This window comes from Primulina eburnea, chromosome 4 (genome assembly GCF_022965805.1).
Source record: "Primulina eburnea isolate SZY01 chromosome 4, ASM2296580v1, whole genome shotgun sequence".
In the NCBI taxonomy this organism is placed as follows: Eukaryota; Viridiplantae; Streptophyta; class Magnoliopsida; order Lamiales; family Gesneriaceae; genus Primulina; species Primulina eburnea.
Window position 1 is genome coordinate 43091020 of NC_133104.1, and position 24885 is coordinate 43115904.

Consider the following 24885-nt stretch of genomic DNA (forward strand, 5'->3'; position numbering starts at 1 on the left):
CCAAAATCTATACTTATCATTATCTCTGCATGCAAGATAACTTTCCACCAATTTTTCAATTCTATTTGAATGTGTGTGATATTAAAGAAAACCATTCGTATATGTAAATTTTGTGAGACAGATTTTCTATTCGAACCAAATCATTAAAAAATATTACTTATTATGTCAAAAACATTACTTTCTTTAGTATATATAGATCGTATCAATTTGTCTCACAGATATAAATTATGATACCGTCTCACAAAAAACATATTTTTCATCAAAATAATCTCACTTTCTTGTCAGTAAGGTCTAGAATAGTTAATTTTTTATCTTTTGTAAACATTTCAATATTGTTCCAATTTAATAAAAACTTTTACTTTATTATTTCAATGATTAAAGTTGTCTTTTCTTTATTCAATCAATGTAGTGGGATGATGAATCACAACGTATTTGCTTTTAGGTAGCAACATAATTATGAAGATATGTAATGAAAATATGCGGTGAACAAAGTTAATTTTGGCTTCAATTGAAAACGATTCATAAATATTTTATATCATACATATCAAATTTAACAGTGAGCACTTTCTAATTATAATATTGTTGAATAATTACAAAAATGTCCATTGATGGTAATAGTGGATATTGATAAAAATCCTTGAGTGAATGAAATGTGGAAGCGATATTAGCTAATCATCACTATATTGATGATCACAAAAACACCCACCATGCACCTTCAAATTCTCCCTCCAAATTTCTTGCTTCTTCCAGCCATGAATCCTTTTTGTTTGAGTGCTGAAAACTCCTTTTGGGGCTTCTTTGTCTCTTTAATCATCATGCATCCTCAAACAATGTAACATTCATACAAGAAAATACATATATTTTGAATTAAGTATAATTCTCTTTTGTTGAACTTCAAGAATCAAGATCGTCTATGTTTGATGTTCTTGATAATTATTTTAATCTAGACGGCTTGTATCCATTACATATCGACATCGGGATTATGTTATATATGGAGTTCGAAGTATTATGGACCGTAGTAGTGACAGATATCTTAGATTAATAGGAAATGTTATAACCAAAATACTTGTTTAATGGGTGGAATAATATCATAGTTGAACAATATATATCCTTTTCATAATAGTGTTTCCAGCAAAAGCGTGTATGAATGAGTTGCTTCCCTTCACTTATTTTCTTTAAATTTTTAAAATTGAATATTGAAATATTTACGAAATATCCCTGTGAATGATTCATATGCACTATTCCATATCATCCACAAAGTGGCTTATAAGTTTAAGCTTTATATGCTTTGGTAGTACTCTTCCATGTGTATGATATATATGTTAGGGGACGAGTAAATCAAGGAATCAAGCTTGCATCAAGAAAGAAAGCACCACATTCTTCTACCTGAAAAGAAAATGGCTTCAAGACAGCCATTCCAACCAAATTCAAGGCCAAAGTCAAGCATGATTTTACTTGCAATTACGGTCTCCACTTCTCTCATTGTTTTCTTTTCCATTCTGTATTTTCTTTATTATCTTTGGTACTCGTTGTCGCGCAAATCACGCACTAGCCCGTTTGATTCCCCCTCACCATCAGACAAGCTACAGAGATTCAGCTACAAAGAGCTCAAGAACGCAACCCACAATTTCAGTGACTCCAACTCAATAGGTAAAGGGGGTTCTGGTACAGTTTTCAGAGGTATTCTAAAAGATGGGAAATTGGTAGCAGTCAAACTTCTAGATTCAAGTTCATTCCAGCGTGAACAGAAATTTCAAAATGAGTTAAAGGTTCTGGGAGGGCTGAAGTCTTGTCCTCTTGTTGTTTCTTTATCGGGGTTTTGTGCGGATGAGGGTAAGAGGCTTCTGGTATATGAGTATATGCCAAATAGAAGTTTGCAAGAATGTTTGTTTTCTGAGTCTAAAAATGGGGTTTTTAATAGTTTGAGCTTGAATTGGGCTAGGAGGTTTGCGATAATTCTTGATGTTGCAAAGGCGTTGGCTTTCTTGCATCTTGAGTGTGAGCCTGCAGTGATCCATGGAGATGTGAAGCCGAGCAATGTTCTGCTTGATTCAGAGTTTAGAGCCAAGATTTCGGATTTCGGGCTGTCAAGATTGAAGCTTGAGGGTAAATTTGGGGTTGATTTGTTTAGCCAAGACTTGGGGAGAAGCCAAGAATTGTGGAAGAGTCAAGAACTTTCAGTTAACTCGAATGCCAGTGGAGTAGGTGGAGCCATTGGGACACCAGTGGAAAGCCATGAAAACAATGAGGTTGATTTTGCTTTAGCCTTGCAAGCATCTACTTCTTCTAAAAATAGTTGTAAAGTTTATCATAATGTGTTGGGATTAGGAGTGGCAATTAACTCTTTAAATTTTAACTGTAATCTTGGTAATGGGATTGATGATAAGTGTGAAAATTCGAAGGGGAAGGAGTTGTCAACTTTGGAAAATGGTGGGGATGATTGGAATATGTTTGTGCCTTATGATGATGAATTGAGTAGTATTGATCATAGTAAGGAGTTGAATTTGAATGTTGCTTTGGTTGATGATGATAATAATTGCAGTAGCGAGGGTGTCAAACAATGGGGAAAGGCACTACAAGAAAATTGATCTATAGTGACGGGAAATATCGTCATTAAATGTCCAAAACCTGTCATAAATAAATTTTAATGACGGGAAATTTCTCGTCATATACCTTCATTATTGCCCTCCTAGGTAAAAGTAATTAATGACGGCAAAGATATCCTGTCATTATTGTTATAACATATTTAATGATGAAATTATACCGTCATTAAAATGAATATAAATGACGAAATTTTTCGTCATTATACTACCATTTGCCCCTCATAAAATAATATTTTAATGACAACACATCTCCTCATTATATCATTATTTAACCCTCACTATATGTTATTTTATTGATGAAATTTACTATAATTATTACTTATTAGCCCCTCACTAAAAATCGATTTAACTATGAAATTACCTCTCATTAAATCATTAATTACCCTCGTTAAAAAATATTTTTAATTGTGATCAAATTTATAATAATTATTTTATATGAATTTGTCATTATATTAAAAGATAACATTAATAAAAAAATATGAAATCTGAAACAAGCAATTTTTTTGAACAAAATATTTTATATAAACAACTGCATCCATATCTATTCATATATTCAAAATATACAGAATTGCAATTTGTTCCAAAACATGAATTCCATTTTGATGGATACTTGAAGTATTTCCTAATATCTACTCTTTGGAGTACAAAAATATTTGAGGACCATAAATGGTGATCACTTAGTAGCTGCTTCAAAATATCATGTACTAATTTCCTAATCAATGCTTGAATTCTTCTTTGAAGCACGACATCAGATTACTGCAGCGTGTCATCTGTAAAACAAAAATAGAAAAAATAAATTAAAATAAAGATGTAATCCAAACATAAAGTAAGAGTAAAACTTTCTTGATGCCGAAATTTGTAAACAAAATATCCTGAAAACAATGATATATTGTGTCAAACACATGTGAAGTGAATTTTTAAATAATAAAAAAATAAAGTCTATATACATGTCAACACAAAATCGCAAATAAAAAAAACCTCTTATAAAAGGTATTAATCTCATACAAAAAGCGAATGTCAGAAAATTATGCAGATAGACCAAACACGTGAAGCCTCGAATATTTATGTTAAACAAGTGCACAATGTTTTATTGAGAAAATTTTTAGAAGCCACAAACACAATTTTGATTTGCTTAAATGATCCTTTGATTCCAACTCTTCAACACAGCAATCCTCAACTAAAAACCCACATAAAAGACAAAACGATGTTGTCTCATTAGAAGTTGGATTCACTAAAATGGATCAAAATGTCTACAAGAAAACATGGAGATACACAAAGGGGCATTATATCATGGGGAGAAACTAATAAATCCATAACCTTTGATCTTACAAGTCCACTTGTCCGTAACAATCTGCTTCATCATTAGCTCACCTTGATTTTGGGTAATTTACTAGAAATGTATGCCAAGTTAAAAGGGCATTATATCATGGGTAGACGCCTAATACACACAACTAGCAAACTCCAAAAAAGGAATAAATGCAGAATAATGTATAAACCTGAAGTAAAATATATGTAGTAAAAATTCAAGGTAGCACAACACACCTTCACCAGACATTGTAGGTGAACAATTAAAATGTTTTCTTTTCATTCCACCTCCAAAACCAAAGACATGACTATGGCACTGTGGTCCAAAACACTTTTCAACAACCTCAATATGTGAGAGTGATGCATTAGATTGAACAGTCTTCACAATCTCATCCTACAAAGGTCCATCAATCATGTCGTTTAAATAAATGATAAACAACAAATTTATGTTAAAAGATTAAGTACTGATATTTACATATTTTTCTTGCGCTTCTGGCTCAACAAGCTTTCCATTTTTATGCCGAGTCTCATAGAAAATTTTTGCAATATCAGGTGGGTTATTATCCTTGCCTACCTGAAAGATATATAAAAGGCTAATGATATATATATATATATATATATAGATATATATATATATATATATATATATATATGTTAATTAAGCAAAAAAATCATAAATAATAAATATAAGAAGTAATATAGATGTTTATGACCATTTCATATATCAGTTGTCTGTGCAGCTTGCTTCCAGTTCGATGAGGCATTACTCCATTTACCCGATTATTAGAATTCTGGTTACTGGTTTTCTACAAAAATCACAAACCAAAATCACAATCATCAGTTCCATGAGTGCAATTTAACTGCGAAATGAAGATATTTCTGATTACACTATGAACCAGTATTATTATACCTGAAACTCATCAGTTAAGAACTTATTAGTTACAAGCCAGTCCCATTCTTTAGCATTAAACCCTTTCGGCACATTTTTTAGAACTTCAGCTTTAGTTTTGCAAGGTCTCACATAATCAACATTCAAGGATGACCTCCATGCTGTCCACAAATCCCCCATATGCCCCAAAGTATGCTCACGATATAATTCTATATTAGGACTGAAAAAACATTCCTGCAACATAATCATAATACAACAATAGTTATTATCTAAAGTGTACCTCTGCCATTTCAATCGTCCACCAAGTATGAAAAATGCTAGAGAATGAAGCAGGTATTTGTATTTGACAGTAATGTTTTGAAGACCTAAAAAAAATTTACAGATCTCAATCATATACCAAGAAAAAATTGCAAACAGATTGTTCCCCAGCGGCTAAAATGTAAAATGTCAAGCTTTTCCCCACTAATAGCACAGTTTTAACATAAGTGATTTGATATTAATATTAGATGCTACATACCATTCTCAAAAACAGGTTTTGGTCACTAAAGGATTAATACAACCATCCAGTGTCAGATATTAAAATAGAAAAAATTAAGTAGTGAAAAACAAATGTAGGTCACCAATTAGATCATCAAATAAAAGCAATGTAGATCAGCAAACCACCAAATCCAGCCCGACAATCGGGAGATGCATACCAAAACTACACTGAGGGGATAATCATGCAGAATATTATTTTCCCAAGTTACATACCAAAATCAAAACTTCATTCAGATCAAGCTTTCTTCTCCAAACTCCAAACACACTATCTCCAATTCCACCAATTCATTGTGCTTATAAAAGATTTAGACCCGGCTTAAAAAGTATTAAATTTATTAAAAGTATTTAGATCGTTTTGTCATTTAAACCCGCCTTTATTAAAATTTAGACCCGCCTTAAAAAATATATTTAGATAGTTTTGTCATTTCAAATGACCAAATATAAATATTGGAGTAGTGTTATTACATAAATTATATTTAATTATTTGACTAATATATGAGATATTTAAAAATTTTTTAAAATATGTTTACAATGATATAATATTTTCACTATTAGAAAGACTAAAAGATAAGTGAGAAAAAAATTACTTTCGTTCGTACATAGAGCAATTTTAGAGTAAATTTGAAGAATTATACTCATTTTTAACAAAGAGAAACTTTTAATTGTAAAAGTGGGAGTTATTTAAGAGCCTCTTAAACAAATAAACCTTTCAAATTAAATTGGACGTAATGTATTTCTTCGGCTTAAATGAATATACAAAAGGAAGAGATGTTAAAACAATAAGAAAAGAACACTCTGCAATCTTCACGATGGAACTACCCTGAATAAAGTAACCTAATCAAAATAAAAAATCTTCTAAAAATAAAAAAGAGTCCCCAATAATTAAATTAACCATATAATTAAGAAATATAAAATTATACAAACACCAAATTCATTAACACATCAATGAGAAACGTGTTCAGATCTAATCAATAACAGAAGCATCATCAATACCAGATCTAACTGAAAAGAATTCGCACCTTTTTTTTCACTGGGAGAGGCAACCTTACATGTCTTCCACAAACGCCGCCGCTGGGATTCCCCTTCTTTCAGTCGCACTGAGTATGAGAGAGCACCGAGAATGAGAGAAGCGATTATGAGAGGGGAGAAAAATCTGGTGGTGAGAAAAAAAAATCGAAGTCTGTTGGTGAGAAAAAAAAATCGAAGTAGGAGGGGAGGGGAGGGTTTACACGTACAGATAATTAAGTGAAGATGATAAATATAATTGTATTTGGGGTAAAAGTTTTTTTATTCTTTTAATAATGAAAAATAAAAATGGATTATGTAGGTGCCTAAAATCTTTAGGGGTGATTGGAGGGAAAAATTTTTATACATGGCGCCTAAAGTATGTAGGCAATTATGAGAGGGATTTTTTTTGTATTCATATAATGACGGATTTAGTTATCTATAGCTACGAAATTGAGAACTCGTCACTAATAATTTAAATCTTTAATAATGGTTTTTTTTACCCTCATAAAAATTTCAAAAATTATGTTTTTAGTGACCAATTTTTCATACTCTCATTAAATTTTTGTCATTATAAATCAATTTTCTTGTAGTGAGGATTGGTGGTGGAGGCAGGATGGGGTTGGTGAATTGTGTAGTAAAGATTATGTGATGGAGTGGATAGGGAGTCAAATATGTCCCTCGACCAACACCAGTTGGGATGAAGAAAAGGCAGGTACCATAGAGAAAACCAACTTGGACAACTCTACAAAGTTGGATAAATGTGAGGAAGTGAAGGAGACTATGGTCCGAGAACATCGGCTTGCGCCTGTTAATAGTGTTGTTGACAAGGATGGGTCGAAAAGGTGGAAAGTGCACATCAAGAAGCATCGAAAGATGCATGAATGGTGGAGAGAGGAGCACTTGGATGAACTCCAGAAGAAGAGCGACAAGTCAAAGAAGCTTGATCTAATCAAGAAAACGTTCAAAGTACCTCATTTTGGTATGGTGAAACGCTTACGATTCAGAAAGAGAGAGTTTCGTCAAGAAAACAACAATACCAATAAATCGAACAAGGAGTTTGGCTTCAGAAAGGGTTGGAGAAGGACGAATTCCCCTTCTATTGGGAGTGACATGTGGAGCGGCGACCTGTTTAGCCGGGAGTTAAGCAGCACAACGAGCATGAGAGGTACATTGTGCTATGTAGCACCGGAATACGGTGGGTGTGGATATTTGATGGAAAAGGCAGATATTTACAGCTTAGGCGTCCTGATCCTTGTTATCATATCTGGTAGAAGGCCTTTGCACGTGCTTTCGTCGCCGATGAAGCTTGAGAAAGCGAACCTAATAAGTTGGTGCAGGCATCTAGCTCAAAGTGGGAATGTGCTAGAGCTCGTGGACGAAAGAATGAGAGATGAATATGACAAGAGTCAAGCAAGGTTGTGCATCAACTTGGCACTTGCTTGTTTGCAGAAAATGCCCGAGTTGAGACCGGATATCGGGGACGTTGTCAAGATACTGAAAGGAGAGATGGAACTCCCATTGTTCCCCTTCGCGTTCTCACCTTCTACTCCTTCCAAGGCTTTTAGCAGATCAAGGAAGAAACAAAAGGGAAACCAAGAATCTTAGCTATTGAAATTGTAGCGCAAAAATGTATGTAGTTTTTAAAAACTAGCGTGCTCGACTCTTGTACATATTTTACGTGTTTGTACAGCTACTGCTTTGTAATTGTCACGAGTTAAATCATTAATGTATAAATGATTGAAAACTTATATTTAAATTATAACTTTTTAGATAATTTTTTTTTATAAAAGAGTAAATGAATAGTCATAATATCATTTTGATTAGTTATTTTAAATACTATCATTAGTTTGAATAACTGTTATAACCGTGGTCAGTATCAAAATCTCAATCTACATTTTCAGACAGTTTAAATTATTCTAAGTTTTACGTAAGAGTATTGAATATCTATATAGATAGAGTCGAGTGTAAAAACAAAAGGAACGTGGTTTTTCAAAGTCAGCAAAACAATGAAGTGAGAAAAATGAAGTACACAAACTAATGGAAAATAATATTTGAAAACAAAGCACTCAGCCTCAGCCACCGCCGGAGCGCCACTAGAACATCCCAAATCCAAACCATTCCGTGAACAAGCCACTCAAAACAGCTGCAACCAAGTTCCATCCACCAACAAGCGCCGTCGCCAGAGCATAAGAACCCTTAGGGCCCTCAACCAAGGAAGCTGCCGGCGGCGGAGGAATGGCTTGAACGAGCACAGAAACCTTCATGCCACTGAAGCATCCCCCATTCCCACAAATGAAGTAGTACCTCTTCGCCTCGTTGAGAGGGATGAAGTCCTTCCCGCTGCTCCAATTCCCCGTCGCGCTATCTAACGTGCAGTTATCGTACCCTGTCTGGTTCACTTCAAACACGTTGTACTGTGATTTCTGGTACCTGAACGCTACCCACCAACAAAAAGAACACAAACTCACATATATCTGTTAAAAATTCTCCAGATCTTACGTAAAAATGTGTAAACAAATTTGAGAGAGAAATAATGTAGTTTACAAATGAGGTCGCCCACGTAGAACGTCTGGTTGTTGGCCCAAAGAGTGTAGTTGATCCCGGGGTTCCAGCCCTTGTTGGCACCGACAATGTGGTCCGTTGCTGCGGCTGAAGGGAGGAGGAGGCAGAGCAAAGCGGCGGCGATCCGGAGGATAAGGGAAGATGAGGTGGACATCTCTAAATTTTTGCGTGTAGGCGTGGTGTGGCCAATTGATAGCGAAGGGGTTTCAAGTTAATTATCCATCTTTCCACGGATCCAAGAAAGTTGTCGGGGTTCGCCATTTATTGGCCATTTACCTTTTTGATAAATACAAAAATGGTATGTTTTTATGTTACAAAATTTCAATTTTCAGATTCCAATTTTATTTCCTTTGCAAAAATAAAAAATAAAAAAATCAATGTACGTACAGCTGGTATATAGCTAGCATGGTACAAGAGCATAGAAAAGAGACCTGGATTGAATTTTGGGTACAAATATCAGATCTGAGGTTGAGAAATGTCAACTGTTGAAAGCCACACCTCATTCACATGGTGGGGCATCCTCAAATCAATCATCGCTTTCCTTTTCCCTTTTTTTTTTAACAAAATCAACTTTGTCATTCATTGTACCGCTGCTTTCGCTCAAATCTCATCCACAAACGATTTAATTTGGACAAAAAGATTTGGCTCATGAAATTACATTTATTTCATATTTAAATTCAATTGATATTCATCAACACAACTAAATGGATTTCACTCAAATCCAGATGCATCTTAGTAAAATTTATATCTATTTTTCATGGTCATTCGAACGGCACATGCTATATTTTGGTACGCATTCAACCGAAAGATGGTGGTTTCTTGATTGCCTGTATGGAGTTATGGCAAAGATACTAAACCTTATGCAAATTGTACGAAGAAAAAAAATCTACTGTGAAAAAAGTGTCATACATTAAGATATAACTTTCAAGGATATATCCCAAGTGTTTAATCCTTCAAAATGGATCCGGCGTAAAAGTCATCTGGCAGCAATTTGAAGAACAAGATTCCGTCCTTCAAAAAACTCAATATACCATTCAAATACTCAAAGGATCGGCTCCTCCACATGGGACTTGCATTCAAATCAGCATCTTTGACCCTCAAAAAGTTCTCCTCGCTAATGTCAACTTGAGCATTTTAGTTGCAGAGAACTTGCGATGCCAGACTAGCTAGGTGTAAGTCTTTACATGCAACAAGGCAAAAAACCAATGCTTGCATAATGGGTTGTGAGCCACACTTTTAACCATATGAAGCCATATTTGGAGAATATAGTTCATTGATAAGATGCAAGCCCACTTGACTAGATCCAGGTGACTTCCTTAAACCCCTTTTCTTCATCGAATCTCTAAGTTGACTAGCCTCGCTCCATCTTCCTTTAGAAGCATATAAGTTAGACAAAAGAACGTAACGGGGTGCATCATGAGGATGCATTTTTAGCATATTCTTTACAGCCATATCTCCCAGGTCGAATCTGGAGTGAACACTGCATCCATGGAGGAAGGCCCCAAAAACAGTGATATCGGGCTGAACTGGCATCTTCTCGATGAATTCCAGGGCTTCCTCGAGCCTTCCAGAACGAGCCAATAGGTCAACAATGGATACATAGTGTTCCATCGAGGGAGTGAAATTATATACCCGACACATTGAGTCAAAACATCTCCACCCCTCTCTAATCATCCCTGAGTGGCTACAAGCAGATAACATTGCGGTGAAAATTGCTCCCGTTGGCTCCAAATGCTTAGTCAAATCACCAAAAAGTTCGATACACTTACTCACGTCCCCCTGTTTTCCATAACCCCCAATCATCGCACCCCATGTTACTGTATTCTTGTTTGTCATCTCGTCAAAAACAATTTGTGCCGATTTTGCATCACCAGATTTGGCATATAAGTCAAGAAGAGCTGTGCCAACATAAACACTACTAGATGACAAAAAACCTTGTTTGATGGTGTATGCATGAAGTGAAGAACCAAATCTAATGTCTCCTAAAGAAGCACAAGTAGAGAGAACAGCCACCATGGTCACGGGATCAGGCTGGAAAATAGTGGATCTCATTCTTTTAAATAATCTCAGAGCTTCATAACTGTGGCTGGTTTTAGAATATCCACCAATAATCGAGTTCCAAGAAATGACATCCTTGTCTACCATAGAGTCAAATAGATAAACGGCTTCTTGCATCCGAAAACACTTCGCATACATGTCCGCAAGAGCATTCATCACATTGGCATCATCCATCCCTGCCTTAATCCCTAGACCATGAACTGATGAACCCAATTTAAAATTGCCCGACTGTGCGCAAGCTGAAAGAACGCTAGCCAATGTGATTGAATTGGGAGAAATGCCCAGCCATTTCTTGTTTGTGAACAACACCAATGCTTCGTGAGCATAGCCACTTTGAGCATAACCTACTATCATTGCAGTCCACGCAACAAGATCGACGGTGGAACATTCATCAAAAATCAAACGAGCATCTATAATGGCCCCGCACTTGACATACATGTCTAGAAGAGAAGTGACCAAGCAGGAACTCAGTTCGATACAATTCTTTATGACAAATCCATGCACCCACTTTCCCTGATGCAACGCCCCCAATTTCGCACATGCCCTCACTACACTATCTAAAGTGTAACTGTTTCCTTCAACGAGGTGATTCCTCATACGATTAAACAAAAGAAGCCCTTCTCTAGCACAATCGTTCTGCACGTATCCTACAATCATCGATGTCCAACAAACCACATTCCTATTCCAAATTCTTTCGAAAACCTTGCAGGCTATGTCAATTCGACCACACTTAGCATACATATCAACAAGCCCAGTCAACACAAAGCTATCAGTGCTCCCCATCTGAATGATATAACCATGCAACTGCCTCCCTTCGCTAGAATCCCTCAATTCTCTACACGCTTTCAAGACAATCGAAAAAACTATGTCATCAACAACCAAAAACCTTCTTCTTATAAATCTATAAAACGCAATAATCTCACCGTACAAATCATTGATAAAATACCACCGCATCATCGTTTTACAAGACACAAAATCCGGGTCTGGAATTTGATCAAACAAATGGCGGGCGTTCTCGACGTGCCCAAACAAACCGTAGAGACCGAGCAACTTGGTTTTCAGCAAAGGATCATCCGCTTCACCACTGACGACTAAAAGAGCTTGAATTTTTCGGAGAGAAGAGAGGCTTCTGCAAATATTTAACAGGCAAAAGAAAGGATTTTTTGAGAATGATTGGATGGAAGACAGTGATGGATGAAGTTCAAGATTATGGGTCGGTTCAGGAGCGAAGGTTGTGAAGTGAGGGTGTGATTCTGATAGCGCGAGACGACGGGTGTTTCTGTGTAAGAATGAGAGCAATTTCATGTTATTTGGATTTGCTCATACCTTAGCTTGTTAAAACTCCCGCCATCCGTCTCACTGAACAAACCCAATTACCCAAAATGCAATGGGAGCAAATTCCAATTGAATACTTTACAAAAAAATTCAGCATGATCTGGTCCAGAATGGAACATTGAAACATCAAACAAAATAATAGAAAACGACACTAGAGCTATTGAAGTAAAGAAAAAGCCCATCGTCCCATAGGTCCCCTTAACCGATCAGCCGGGAAAAACAACAGAACAAAAATTCACTGATTTATCTAATTAAATGTCCACTGCCACCATGCACCTGAGATTTTGATATATCAACTAGGTGACTAAGCATTGCAGTCAGCACGCAGCGTTCATGTACTAGTATGTTATTAAGTTTAAAAATATATATATGTAAATTTCTGAATTAGATTATACTAAATCGATATTAAATTTTTTTTTTCACAGATTATATCTCATTAATTTCCTTCCGCTTAAAATCCCATTAAATTTCTTCCGTTTAAAGAATTTCTCAAATGTCACCAAATACCAATTTCATTCCAAGATCCCATTTTTACCATATACATCAAATGATATTTATACTTCCAAATGCCACCAAATACATTTAAAAAATCAATAAATTTAATCACCTAAGACGTATTATTTGTTTTGTGATCATATAACTTACTAAAATTGTGATTTAGTTTTGATTTTAGTTGATTTTTAATCTGCAAAAATTATTGAGTGAGTCTCATGTGAGACCGTCTCGCGGATCATAATCTGTGAGACGGGTCAACCCTACCCATATTCACAATAAAAAATAATACTCTTAGCATAAAAAGTAACACTTTTTCATGGTTGATCCAAATAAGAGATCTGTCTCACAAATATGACTCGTGAGACCGTCTCACACAATTTTTTGCCAAATTTATTAATATAGCCATCTAAATTGTATTATTTTTGTTATTTGATCATCTGACTTATCAAAGTTATGATTTTTAAGCTTATTCTGTGTTTTAGTTTTATTTTTCAATCATTTGACGCTGGCCGAGAGAAGAGTTACGAACACGACGGGACCATCTGGCTTTGACACCAACGTAGAACTTATCCTGATTATTAAATTAAATCCTCACAAATTAAAGAAAGTAAAATATGACTATACAACCTGAACCACAACCATCTTCTCTTGTTAGAATATTGCAAAGATGTGGGCTGTAGGTTTCTTTCTTAAATCAGAAGAACATTTACACAAATAATCGTTAACTGTCTGTCCCCATCAAATGTAAGGATTGATGTGGGATGAATAGTCCCGGATACCAGCTCCTTCCCATCCCATCCATTCTTCCCACAGATCCCACTCTTGATCCACCGTGCCATCGCCCACCTCCGAATCGTACGTCTCCACCTCTGGTTCTCTCAAATTGCTCATCACAACCTGCACCATACAAACAGTGTTGTCACACACAAATCTCCATTCTCGATTCTTTTTGTCTTAATATTTGCCTTGTGGAAACACATCACATCACTTCACGTCACGTCTCTGGAAAATCAATCATTTGAATAAAGGGTCCACTCATGTCGTGTAAAAATACTATTAGCTTCTCGAGATGCGCATATTAAAAGATATACTTATCCTTGAAAAGTGGCCATTATTGAACTCTATTATTTAACTATTGAGTTAGACAGATATATACTTACATTATAAGCCTCGTTAATCTGGTGGAATTGGACTCCGCAGTTGTTTCCTCGGCATACATCAGGATGATACTGCAGATCATATACAACCAGTGATCAGAATATTTTCTTTTACCAAATAAAGGGTAAGAAAATTGAACTTCACATGACATTAATTTCAAGATTTTTTTAAAAAATGGAATAAAAAACTTTTGTCTGGTTTAAAAAGACAAAAAAAAAATTAGAAAAATTTGAGCAAATCACTTTGAAGATAATTTCTTCATTATGTTTCATAAATGGCAGCTAAAACTCGAAAATTTAATAGCAATTATTGACCATGAAAGTATTGATTTTTTTTTAAAAAAATACAAAAATGCATTAACATCTTTATATCTTCCCCAAAAATATTCTTCAAAGAAAAAATCTTCAATAAGAAATCCAACTAAGACAGGATATGTAGAATCATCAGAGGAATCTCACCTGAAGAGCGAGGCGTCTGAATGCCTTCTTAACCTCAGATTCAGAAGCACCAGGGTCGATCCTCAGCGTCTTGTACGGATCACTGACGGCCGGTGAGGAAGAAACGCAGGACACCCTGAATTTTTTCTTGTTATTATTCCTCAAATTTCTCAGCGATGAATTAGAATCCTTCAATTGACTCCAAGAATTATATGTAGAACTACAACCCACAGCAGCGGCCATCAAATTTTTTTTTTTTTAAATGCAACTCAAGAAACAAGAAACCAATATATTTCAATGAAATCCCAAAATCTAATATAAGAAACAGAATTCCAAAATCCTTCAATCGAATGAGTTGGCAAGAGTGACAGGCTCCAATGATTTATCAAGTTAAGAAATTATTAAATATACGAACGAGATGTGAAAGCAGAAAGGCACACGTCAAGAAATCAAATAAAATAATGTGTGTAATAATTGAAAGAGGGGGAAGTTTGATTTCAATGGAAGCGTTCTGTCTGCGAGGAGGAAGAGGTAGAAAGGGCTTATATACAAGTGTGTGGGTGAAAAAGCGTCCTTATCCAATGCGTGACGTGGCACCATAAATATCTCATGTTTCCCCCTTCAAATTCAGTTTATTTTCGTTTCATTTTTTTATGTTGTGATAATAAATAATATTTTTAGTATAAAAAAATAAATCGTAAAACTATCTCATAATATATTTTTTGTGTAAATTAAATATCAATGCTTTGCTTGTGTCATTCAGAATAAAATATCAAATAATTACATTGTGGTAATTGTATGAATAAAACACACGTGGAGTTGAAAAAAGGAATTAATTTATTAATAATTGTAAACAAACTATTTTATTTTATAAAATATAAAAAGGTCAATTAGAACATTATTGACCATGTATGTGCGTAAGGGTGGAAAAAAATACCGAAATACCGAAATACCGAAAAACCGTACCGGAAAAAATATCGAACTTAACGAAAAATCGGTATACCGAAAATTTCGGTACGGTACGATACCATACCGAAATTTTCGATATCGGTATCGGTACGTGATATTTTTTTTTTCGGTATTTCGGTATATACCGAAATACCGAAAATAATTTATTTTTATTATTTTTTTAAAATTTAAGTTCGGTATACCGAAAAAATGTCGGTATGCCGGAAATGTTTTCGGTATACCGACAATTTTTTGGTATACCGACAGAATTTTCGGTGTCGGTATGGTACCGGTATGAATTTTTTTCATATCGAAAATTCGGTATACCGAATGTGCGGTATACCGAATTTTCGGTATCGGTATCGATATGGAATTTTTCCATACCGATATTTTCGGTACGGTATACGATATCGTAGTTCGGTACGATATACCGTACCGTACCCACCCCTATATGTGCGTAAGATTAGGGGCGACGTGTCTTAACGTAATGTGGTGGTGTAGAGAGGATAAGGGTCCGGCGTTGACGATCTTATCCGTTATTTTTGCCTTTTATATTTCGTCCCAGTCGTATTTAAATGGGAAAAAAATAGTTATTTTTGATAAGCTAGATTTTGTTTGGTAATTCATTCATATTCATATTGTAAAATCTCATTTGGATAAGGAACTTTCAATGCAGAATAAAACATTAAATTCTAGTTTGTTTGGCTAAACAAAAAGCTGGAACCTTTGAGTCCAAACAAACCCTAACAAATTCAAGAGAAGTTGGCTACAAACTTTTCAAAGTAATAAAATAACAAGGTGAGGACATTCCATTAAAAATATGCATTTACATTTTACGATAAAAATATTATTTTTTTTATTTTAAACATGAATAATATTTACTCGTTTTACGAAAAGATCAGTCATATTGTCTTAAAAAATATCTGTTATTATTGCTTTTTCGTCCCCAGTAAATTATTACAGTATTTATGTGGAATATTTTTTATCATCTTTAAAAGTTATATACCAATACTGAGTTATTACAATTATTAGAGATGACAATTTCATCTGAATCCGTTGGAGGATTCGATATCCGACCTGAATAGAAGAGAGTATGGAGAGTTTTTTAGACCCGATTAAATAATTGAGTAATCGGGTATTGGGATTTTCGGGTTCGGGTATGGAGGCGGGTTTGATATAATCCGACTCACACCCGACCCGATTACCCGTTTAAATTAATATATATTTATATATATGTATAATATATGTATGTATGTATATATAGTAATTATATTCATTTATATTAAAGATTCATCTTCTCAAAACCGAATAAATCGATATTTTTTTTTTCTCTTCTATTTCACTTTTACGTTTCAAGATTTTACCACTCTTTTATTTTTCATTCAATTTCTCATCTTCTCCACTGATAAATTATTCCATGTTTGATTTCAAAAATTGAAAAATACTTTATTTCTTGATTATGGTTCATCGTATTCCTTAGTTCGGAGACATGTATGATTAGTTCGGAGATGAAGACATGTGTTCCTTATTTCATTGTATTCCTTCTACAATGTCAAGTGATGAAGACATGTACGATTAGTTCGGAGATAAACCGATCTAGTTTGATTTTGGATTGATAATGTGTACATATGATTAAACTAGGGATAATCCATAAATGATTAATCAATTGAATTATGAATTTTGGATATGATGTAAATTCTACTATATTTTTGTTGAATTGCATACTTTTTCAACTAATATAAACTATTTTTAATATTTTGTTATTTTTCTATAAAGTTTATTTTGGAATTTTTTATCATTAATAATTTTTCTTATTGTTCATTTATATAATTTTATAAATATTCATAACTTCATTGAAACAATTAAATTTGAAAAAAATTCAATTGTATATGATAATATGATATTTGGGTAGGGTATGAGTATCGATTATCCGATGAGTATGAGGATGATGATGAAATTCAATATCCGATGAGTATGAGGATGAATTTAATAAATGTATATGGTGATGGATGTATGAAATCCGACCCATACCCTACCCATTATCATCCCTCACAATTACGTTGTGTACTGTGGAATTGTTTTAAAATATCATCTCATCAATTTGTCGAAATTATTGACCTATTCCTTTGGAACTTTGGATTCAAACGAAGACCGAGAAAGTTATTACAAAGTCAATTAATAGTATTAATATATCTACGCTACAAATTTGTCCCGTACACTTGATGCGATCGTTTATAACACGGTCTTTTTTTATATAAAAAAAAAGTTTTTAAAAACACCAATTAGCTATTTACTATTACTAAATTATAAGTTGAGCAAATAAATTAAGATAAAAGCAAGTCACGTAAAATTAAACCAAGTGTCAATGGTATAATATTTTATATTTTTTTTATATAATCCTTCTTTTTTTGCTTTTGAATTTTATCTTAAAATTCATTTAAATATAGATATTTGTGTCTTATTAACTCGTTTTTTTCCTTGTATATTTTTTAATATTATTCTTGGTTCAACATATAGCCACCTTCCGTGATTAGAAGTGACGTTTTTGTATTTTCTTTTACGTTAGAATATCGCACATTTTAATAATGACAATGATATAAAACATGCAATCTAGAATTTTTTTTTATAAAATAAAAATATATATAGTTTAACTTGATTAATAAATATACCCAAGCAGTATCAGAAATTTAAAAATTTAAAGAACATATATGAATTTTAAATTGTAAGTTAACTAGCGAATTTTCCAATTCGTCATTTATTTAAATTTAGATTAACGTGTTGAATTGTATAACGGGTTCAATTTACTTTCTTAATTGCGTGGACAAGCCTATCAACTACATAATTAAATGCCTAATCGTATTGACCATCTCCCTACGGTGGCATACTTTTTTATATTTTGTATTTTTTATTTTTATTTGAGTAAGTATCTTGTGAGACAGTCTTACGAATCTTTATCTGTGAGACATGTCAACCCTACCTATTTTCACAATAAAAAGTAATACTCTTAGCATAAAAAGTGATAGTTTTTCATAGATGACTCAAATAAGAGACATGTCTCACAAAATACGACCCGTGAGACCGTCTCACACAAATTTTTGTATTTTATTTTTTGGATATAGATACAGGCTAAGTTACTCGATTAGAAAACACTTTATACTTCCATTTAAATTTTCAATTTTTTTACATATTGATTCTTGTAACTTCTCGTTTTTAATGTAGATGAAAATTTGCAAGCTGTTCCGTATCTACATATTATTTTCATTTATTCGGAGGATCATTTATGCATATATCAAATTTCTCAACACTTAACATATAATAAAAAAATCAATTCTGTATCGTAAAAAAATATATTAAAATCTGTAATACTTTGCAAGTATACAGTATTATCTTTAATGAAACCGAGTAAACAAAATAAATGTCTACATTAACGAGTACTGGGAATTCAGCCGAATATGCAGTAAATGCATGGTACGTAATAAATAAATAGCTCGAAATTTATAGGTGATTTCCGTTTAAACTTTCAAAGAGTCTAATATATCTATGGGTGAATCTTACACGTTAAGGAGCATATTAATACTATTTGATCGTATTTTATTTTGAATAATAAATTAATTATTAATATATAAAATAAATGCTGAAATTCATAAAATATCATCCCATATAATGATTTTTTCTTTTTCAATAATTTTTTTCGTTTTTTTATCATCTGACACTTTTTTCCTCCTAATTAAGAGAAATTTTTGTAGATTATGTTTTGTTTATTTTCGATATTGTCCAAGTCAAATCCAACCCTCCATCCCCAATTAAGGATGACAATTTCCTCTGAACCCGATGAAGGATCCGATACCCGACTCGAATAGAAGAGGGTATGGAGAGATTTTTAGACCCGATTAAATAATTGGATAATCGGATATGGGGATTTTCGGGTTTGGGTATGGAGGCAGATTTGATATTAAAAGATTCATCTTCTCAAATACAAGTAAATCATACATATATAGTAATTATATTTATTTATATTAAAGATTCATCTTCTCAAATTCAAGTAAATCGATACTTTTTTCTTTTCTCTTCCTTTCGCTTTAACTTTTACGTTTCAAGGTTTACCACTATTTTATTTTTCATTCAATTTTTCATCTACTTCGTTGGTAAGTTTATTTCATGTTTGACTTTAAAAATTGAAAAATATTTTATTTTTGTTGAATTGCATATTTTTATTCAACTAATATAAACTATTTTTAATATTTTGTTATTTTTTCTATAAATTTATTTTGCAAATTTTTATCATTAATAATTTTTCATATCATTCATTTAAATAATTTTTTAAATATTCATAACTTCATTTGAAAATTTTAACTTTGAAAAAAATAAATTGTATATGATAATAGGGTATTTGGGTAGAATCCAATGGATATAGGGATGATGATGAAATTCAATACCCGATGGGTATGAGGATGGGTATGGGGATGCATTTAATAAATGAGTATGAAGATGGATGTATGAAATCCGACCCATACCCTACCCATTGCCATCCATATCCCCAATCTTACATGTTTTTTTGTATTGTTTTTTTTTTAATTCGAAATCGGGGATAATATATTATTAAATAGTTTTCATGGCATAAACTTGTGTGAGACAGTCTCACGGGTCATATTTTGTGAGACAGGTCATCCATGAAAAAATATTACTTTTTTATGCTAGGAGTATTTCTTTTTATTGTGAATATCGGTAGGTTGACTCGTTTCATATATAAAGATTCGTGAGACCGTCTCACAAGAGACCTACTCATAGTTCATACAGTCCAGACCCGTTTTTCTCTCTCGAAATATTATTTACCGGTTTAATTCTTAAAGTTTTTAAAATTAACTCATTCACGTCCTCGATGTTAAGTCACTTACAGTTAACAAAGTTTTCACCTTTTTGTCACACACTTTCATTGTTGTGCCAATTAAATCACAGAAGCCCTAATTTTACAAGCATGTATATTCAAAAAAATTCATAGATATATTGAACAATCATCGAATATGATGGTCATATCATACTTATAACCAATCCTAATATTTTCTTCGTTCGATTCAAATTTTACTAACGGCATTATTAATGTATTTACATAGTTTTCTTGTAAACTTCGATGCAAACTACGTAAACCTCTGAACTAATACAATGACGTACAAATCAAGTTAACCAACAATGTGAATTACTTCTCACGCTAATGCAATTTGTTGGGCTCGATTTCATGTAATTGGGCCGCCCAGTATACTTTTATCAGTTTATATAATCCCTAGGAATATATGAAGTAGAACTAAGATTGGATAATAAAATGGGCCGAGCCCAAAGTCATCAAAAGCCCTATCCAACAGAGGCCTGATAATGTTTTCTTGTGTGAAGGGAAACCCGATGTTCAAGTAATTGAGGATCGATCGTGATAGACAAACCTAAGCTAAAATTCGACATTTTTCTACCGTACTCTGTTCGTTGCATCAAGATCGCTCGCAAATCATGGCAATTAATGTAAGTTCATCATGGGTTCCATAGCATCGAATTAAATTTGGTTCCTGCGATTTTGTATTAATATATATTATTTGGGGTTTAATGATTTCAGTTGGTCGATTCAACTCCAGCTATGAACAATTTGCTCGGTTCGGAAATGGATTCTCAGAGAACTCTGTATGATTTCTGGCATCGAATCTACTTATGAACATGTGATACATTAATTTTGATATGAGCATACCTAGGGTTTTGGCTGCCAGTGTTATGGTGCTGTTTGGTCGGGATTTTATCCATTTTAACTTAGTTTAGCCAAGGTTTTTTGAATGTGTGATGGTAAAAATTTTTGGGAGTTTATTAAATTTCTTGTTATTTGCTGTTCTTTCGTTTAGTAGTTTGGTTTCTGAATTTGAGAGATATTTTTAATTTTTTTTTGTGTTTGTTGTCTTTAATATTCTATGCATGATGCAATGACAGCAAGATGAGGTCTTTTGAAAAGAAAATGGAGTCCTGGCTCTCAGCTGCTAGATCATAGAGTTTCTTTACTTTTTGTTATGGAATTAGATATGCTCGAATTTAGCTCAGATTTTAGTTTTATTTCTAGATTTATTATAAATGATGAAATAAAAACGTTTGGTTTTCACAGATATGTGCCTAAGTTGTGTGTTTTGGCGTAGGTATCCATATGTGACGGGGACTTCAGTGGTTGGTCTCAAATACAAAGATGGTATTCTGTTGGCCGCTGATATGGGAGGTTGGATCACGAATCTGCATCTTCTATTATATTATTTCAACATCTAACTATATGTGTTGAGTAAATAATGAATTGCTAGGTCATGCTTGGTACTAATTTTACCAAGGTCTCCGTGTTTAGATTTCCAGGATAAAATTCCACCCCACAGTATATGTTAATACTTGAAAGGGAGATTTCTCAGGTTTAAATATTGGATGTCAAGATGAGCAATGGTCTGGTTCATTGAACTCCTGTTTTGCTCTGAGCGCTAATATTTGTTGCATTGTTTTACCTGCTTCCTTGTTTTGGATTGCATTGTTCCTTCATAATTCATAAGATATAAGACTGAGTGACTCTGACATTTTTTTTGCTAGCTGTTGTTGAAGGGTATGCATTATTTTATTATTTTTATATTGCAAATGTATGAGCATGAATTATTATTTATTATCAATGATTGTTTTCTGCATGATTGCTACTTTTCGTCACACCGAAGATGCAAGGTGGTGTTGATTGATGACTGAGACCTTTCTTTCCGAAGTCATTCTAGTCTCCTAACACGTTCATTAATAGGTTCATATGGATCTACACTTCGGTACAAAGGTGTGGAGCGATTGAAACCGGTTGGGAAACATTCTATTATAGGAGCCAGTGGTGAGATCAGTGATTTTCAGGAGATAATGCGCTTTCTTGACGAGCTTGTGTAAGTGTATGGCATTCAACAGTAGTAATTTTATTTTCACGTGGCTAACATTTATTAAGACAATTATTTTATGTATTGTGGTAAATTTTTTATTCTTGCTTTGCGAATGTAGCTTGAATGATAACATGTGGGATGATGGGAACTCCTTGGGCCCTAAAGAGGTGCATAATTATCTAACCAGAGTAATGTACAATCGCCGAAACAAGTTCAATCCATTGTGGAATTCGCTTGTGCTTGGTGGGGTTAAGAACGGGCAGAAGTATCTTGGAACGGTAGTTTTTATTTTCATATTGTTTTGTTGCACCCCCCCAAACACCCACCCACCCACAGAAAAAAAATTTCTTTCATTTTTTGTCATATCGATCATGGATTCGTTACTTTTTGAATGCATTCAGGTTAGTATGATAGGTGTACATTACTGAGGATGACCATGTCGCAACTGGATTTGGTAATCACCTAGCACGCCCTCTTTTGCGTGATGAATGGCACGAGAATTTGACTTTTGAAGAGGCTGTAAAGTTAGTGGAGAAATGTATGCGCGTGCTGCTGTATCGTGATCGATCAGCTGTTAACAAGATTCAGGTTCTCTTTATCGGGACTGAATTATTCCTGAAACTACTTATTTAAAATATTTTGATGCTATCTTGACCTTCCTTTATATTTTATTTTTGGGACTATTACTCGTTGCTTGAGATGAAGCATAAAGAACTAGTTACAATTATGTGATGTATCAAAATTCGTAGATGGTCTGGCAAAGGTATGCAATCATATATGGTTCTTGCATGATGCTATGATTGGAGATCTATTTTTGAGCTCCCGGATGTATATACATATCTATGTATTTCTTTAGCAAATTTCTTTTGAATGGAAAAAGTTTTGGGTTATTTTGAGCATACCTGATGTCTTTTTATTTACTGTATGTATGGTTTCCCTCTAGTTCCAAATAGCTGAATCTATTCCCAAATTAACTACTGCTGGAGTGGAATGTATGACTGTTTTATGGTTGTTCAGGATTAGCTATTATACTTTTTTCAGTGACAATTAATATTACTCCACAGATTTCAAAGATCACAGAGGAAGGAGTTACAACTTTTCCGCCATACTCGTTGAAGACGTATTGGAATTTCTCTGCTTTCCAGAATCCAACTGTTGGTGCCGAGGGTTCATGGTAGGATGATCAAGTTATAAACTGTGTTCTGCATTTGAAATGTTTTTCAGGTTTATTTGGTTCGAATTTGGCTGGATACATTTTAAACCTGTAATTTTGTATGTTTGTTTTAGTTGCAACCCTCGGTTTGCAACCAATCAGCTACCTGAATTTCGTATCTATGTTGTGCAACGTTTTAAATTAAAGAATCATTCAGTCCAATCCCCTTAAATCATGATTAATAAACACGTGAAAGTTAATTTTGTTTTCCAATTTTTGGAATATCTTAACCCCCTCCCCCTTTTTTTTGTCAAATACGGCCATTTCTCACATGCCGTTGGTTGCAGTAGCGAGTTCCTTTTTTAATTACTATATATATATATATATATATATATATATATATATATATATATATATATATATGGCTTGTGTTTGTGAAAACTAGATTTTGGTTTATTTTATTTTAGAAATAGTGCTTTTTTCATGGATTATGAAAGCCTAATATTTTATTTTACACACTATGAACCTCAAGTTCACGATATACATATTACATAGCATTTGACATGTAACAAGCATTAAATGAGACACTTTTCCGACATGTTTTTATCTAGCGATGACAGTTTCTGTGAGTTAGCAAAAACTTTATCATTAGTATTCTCTTGGCATAAATTTATTTATTTTATTATCAAAAAACTATTAGGTCGAGTTTTGATTGAAAGGTTTATCTGATTTGAAATTCGAATTTCTTTCATAAATCTACTCAATTTTCTTTAATATACAAACACACGTTCAAATCCCATGAGCTCTTAGTGCAAATATTTTTTTCAGCAAAACCAAATAACAGTAAACCTCCTCTCCATAAGGTCAGTTGCAAAAGTTATGATGTAAACTAAGATTTGAAACATATAAACACGCGTGATAAGATGCACAAAACCATGAACCAATATGGTGGATCCTCTTCTAAGAATCCAAGTGGTCAAAACTTATGTTACCTATGAATACTAGCTTGTCCACCAGTAAAGTCGGAGGTTGTCTGCCATAGAGTGTACTTCCTGGGGTTGAGGGGTTAGTCTCTCTGAAGAAGAGATGCCTCGCCTGATGTGCAAATGAAACAATGCCAGATATATTAAAAGACAGCATCTGATGTAAACAAACCAAAGAAATGCCACTTGATTTCCAACTTTTGGCCTGTTTCCTTGGGAAAGTTTAATTGGATCAACTCCAAACTTGAATTTTTGTATAGAGTTTAATTATGTTGGAAATCAAATACTGTTTTCTTTTTCTATAATTAAATTTTCATATATCAAGACAAAAGGTATTAAGAATATTTTGGCAAAGAAAAGTTTATTATATTTTATTAATTAAAAATAATTACTCTAAGAATATTGTGATTAATTAATTATATAGGAGTTAGTCTATGCTACATCGAGATTGTTTCTTCTCCTATTCTAATATCATTAGATCGTGTGAGTTCCTCACATTTTTA

General features: G+C 33.6%; 6 protein-coding genes across 6 annotated transcripts; 2 read left to right on the plus strand and 4 right to left on the minus strand.

Annotated features, from left to right (window-relative positions):
* Positions 1-719: 719 nt before the first annotated feature.
* LOC140829257 (putative receptor-like protein kinase At1g80870) lies at positions 720-8086 on the plus strand. The gene is made up of 2 exons (XM_073192325.1): positions 720-2570; positions 6937-8086. Exons 1-2 carry the CDS (start codon positions 1398-1400, stop codon positions 7945-7947), a joined length of 2184 nt encoding a protein of 727 aa, XP_073048426.1. The 5' UTR covers positions 720-1397; the 3' UTR covers positions 7948-8086.
* LOC140829260 (uncharacterized) lies at positions 3178-6551 on the minus strand. The gene is made up of 6 exons (XM_073192327.1): positions 6354-6551; positions 4819-5031; positions 4622-4714; positions 4384-4482; positions 4146-4302; positions 3178-3373 (listed from the first exon to the last, which is right to left on the minus strand). Exons 2-6 carry the CDS (start codon positions 4975-4977, stop codon positions 3357-3359), a joined length of 525 nt encoding a protein of 174 aa, XP_073048428.1. The 5' UTR covers positions 4978-5031; positions 6354-6551; the 3' UTR covers positions 3178-3356.
* A 221-nt stretch (positions 8087-8307) lies between the features above and the next one.
* Positions 8308-9184, minus strand: LOC140829262 (early nodulin-like protein 17). The gene is made up of 2 exons (XM_073192329.1): positions 8887-9184; positions 8308-8779 (listed from the first exon to the last, which is right to left on the minus strand). The coding sequence occupies exons 1-2, from the start codon at positions 9056-9058 to the stop codon at positions 8436-8438; spliced, it is 516 nt and encodes a 171-aa protein (XP_073048430.1). The 5' UTR covers positions 9059-9184; the 3' UTR covers positions 8308-8435.
* A 132-nt stretch (positions 9185-9316) lies between these two features.
* LOC140829261 (pentatricopeptide repeat-containing protein At2g03380, mitochondrial) lies at positions 9317-12680 on the minus strand. Its single transcript, XM_073192328.1, has one exon. The coding sequence runs from the start codon at positions 12265-12267 to the stop codon at positions 10141-10143; it is 2127 nt and encodes a 708-aa protein (XP_073048429.1). The 5' UTR covers positions 12268-12680; the 3' UTR covers positions 9317-10140.
* An 804-nt stretch (positions 12681-13484) lies between these two features.
* On the minus strand, positions 13485-14898 carry LOC140829263 (chaperone protein dnaJ 8, chloroplastic-like). The gene is made up of 3 exons (XM_073192330.1): positions 14409-14898; positions 13953-14021; positions 13485-13689 (listed from the first exon to the last, which is right to left on the minus strand). Exons 1-3 carry the CDS (start codon positions 14628-14630, stop codon positions 13531-13533), a joined length of 450 nt encoding a protein of 149 aa, XP_073048431.1. The 5' UTR covers positions 14631-14898; the 3' UTR covers positions 13485-13530.
* Positions 14899-20685: 5787 nt separating this feature from the next.
* Positions 20686-23621, plus strand: LOC140829264 (proteasome subunit beta type-4). Its single transcript, XM_073192331.1, is given in 8 exon segments — positions 20686-20843; positions 20935-20999; positions 21497-21573; positions 22123-22252; positions 22365-22524; positions 22648-22671; positions 22673-22834; positions 23311-23621. Coding segments are annotated over 8 exon segments (744 nt in total). The 5' UTR covers positions 20686-20831; the 3' UTR covers positions 23425-23621.
* The last annotated feature ends 1264 nt before the right edge of the window (positions 23622-24885 follow it).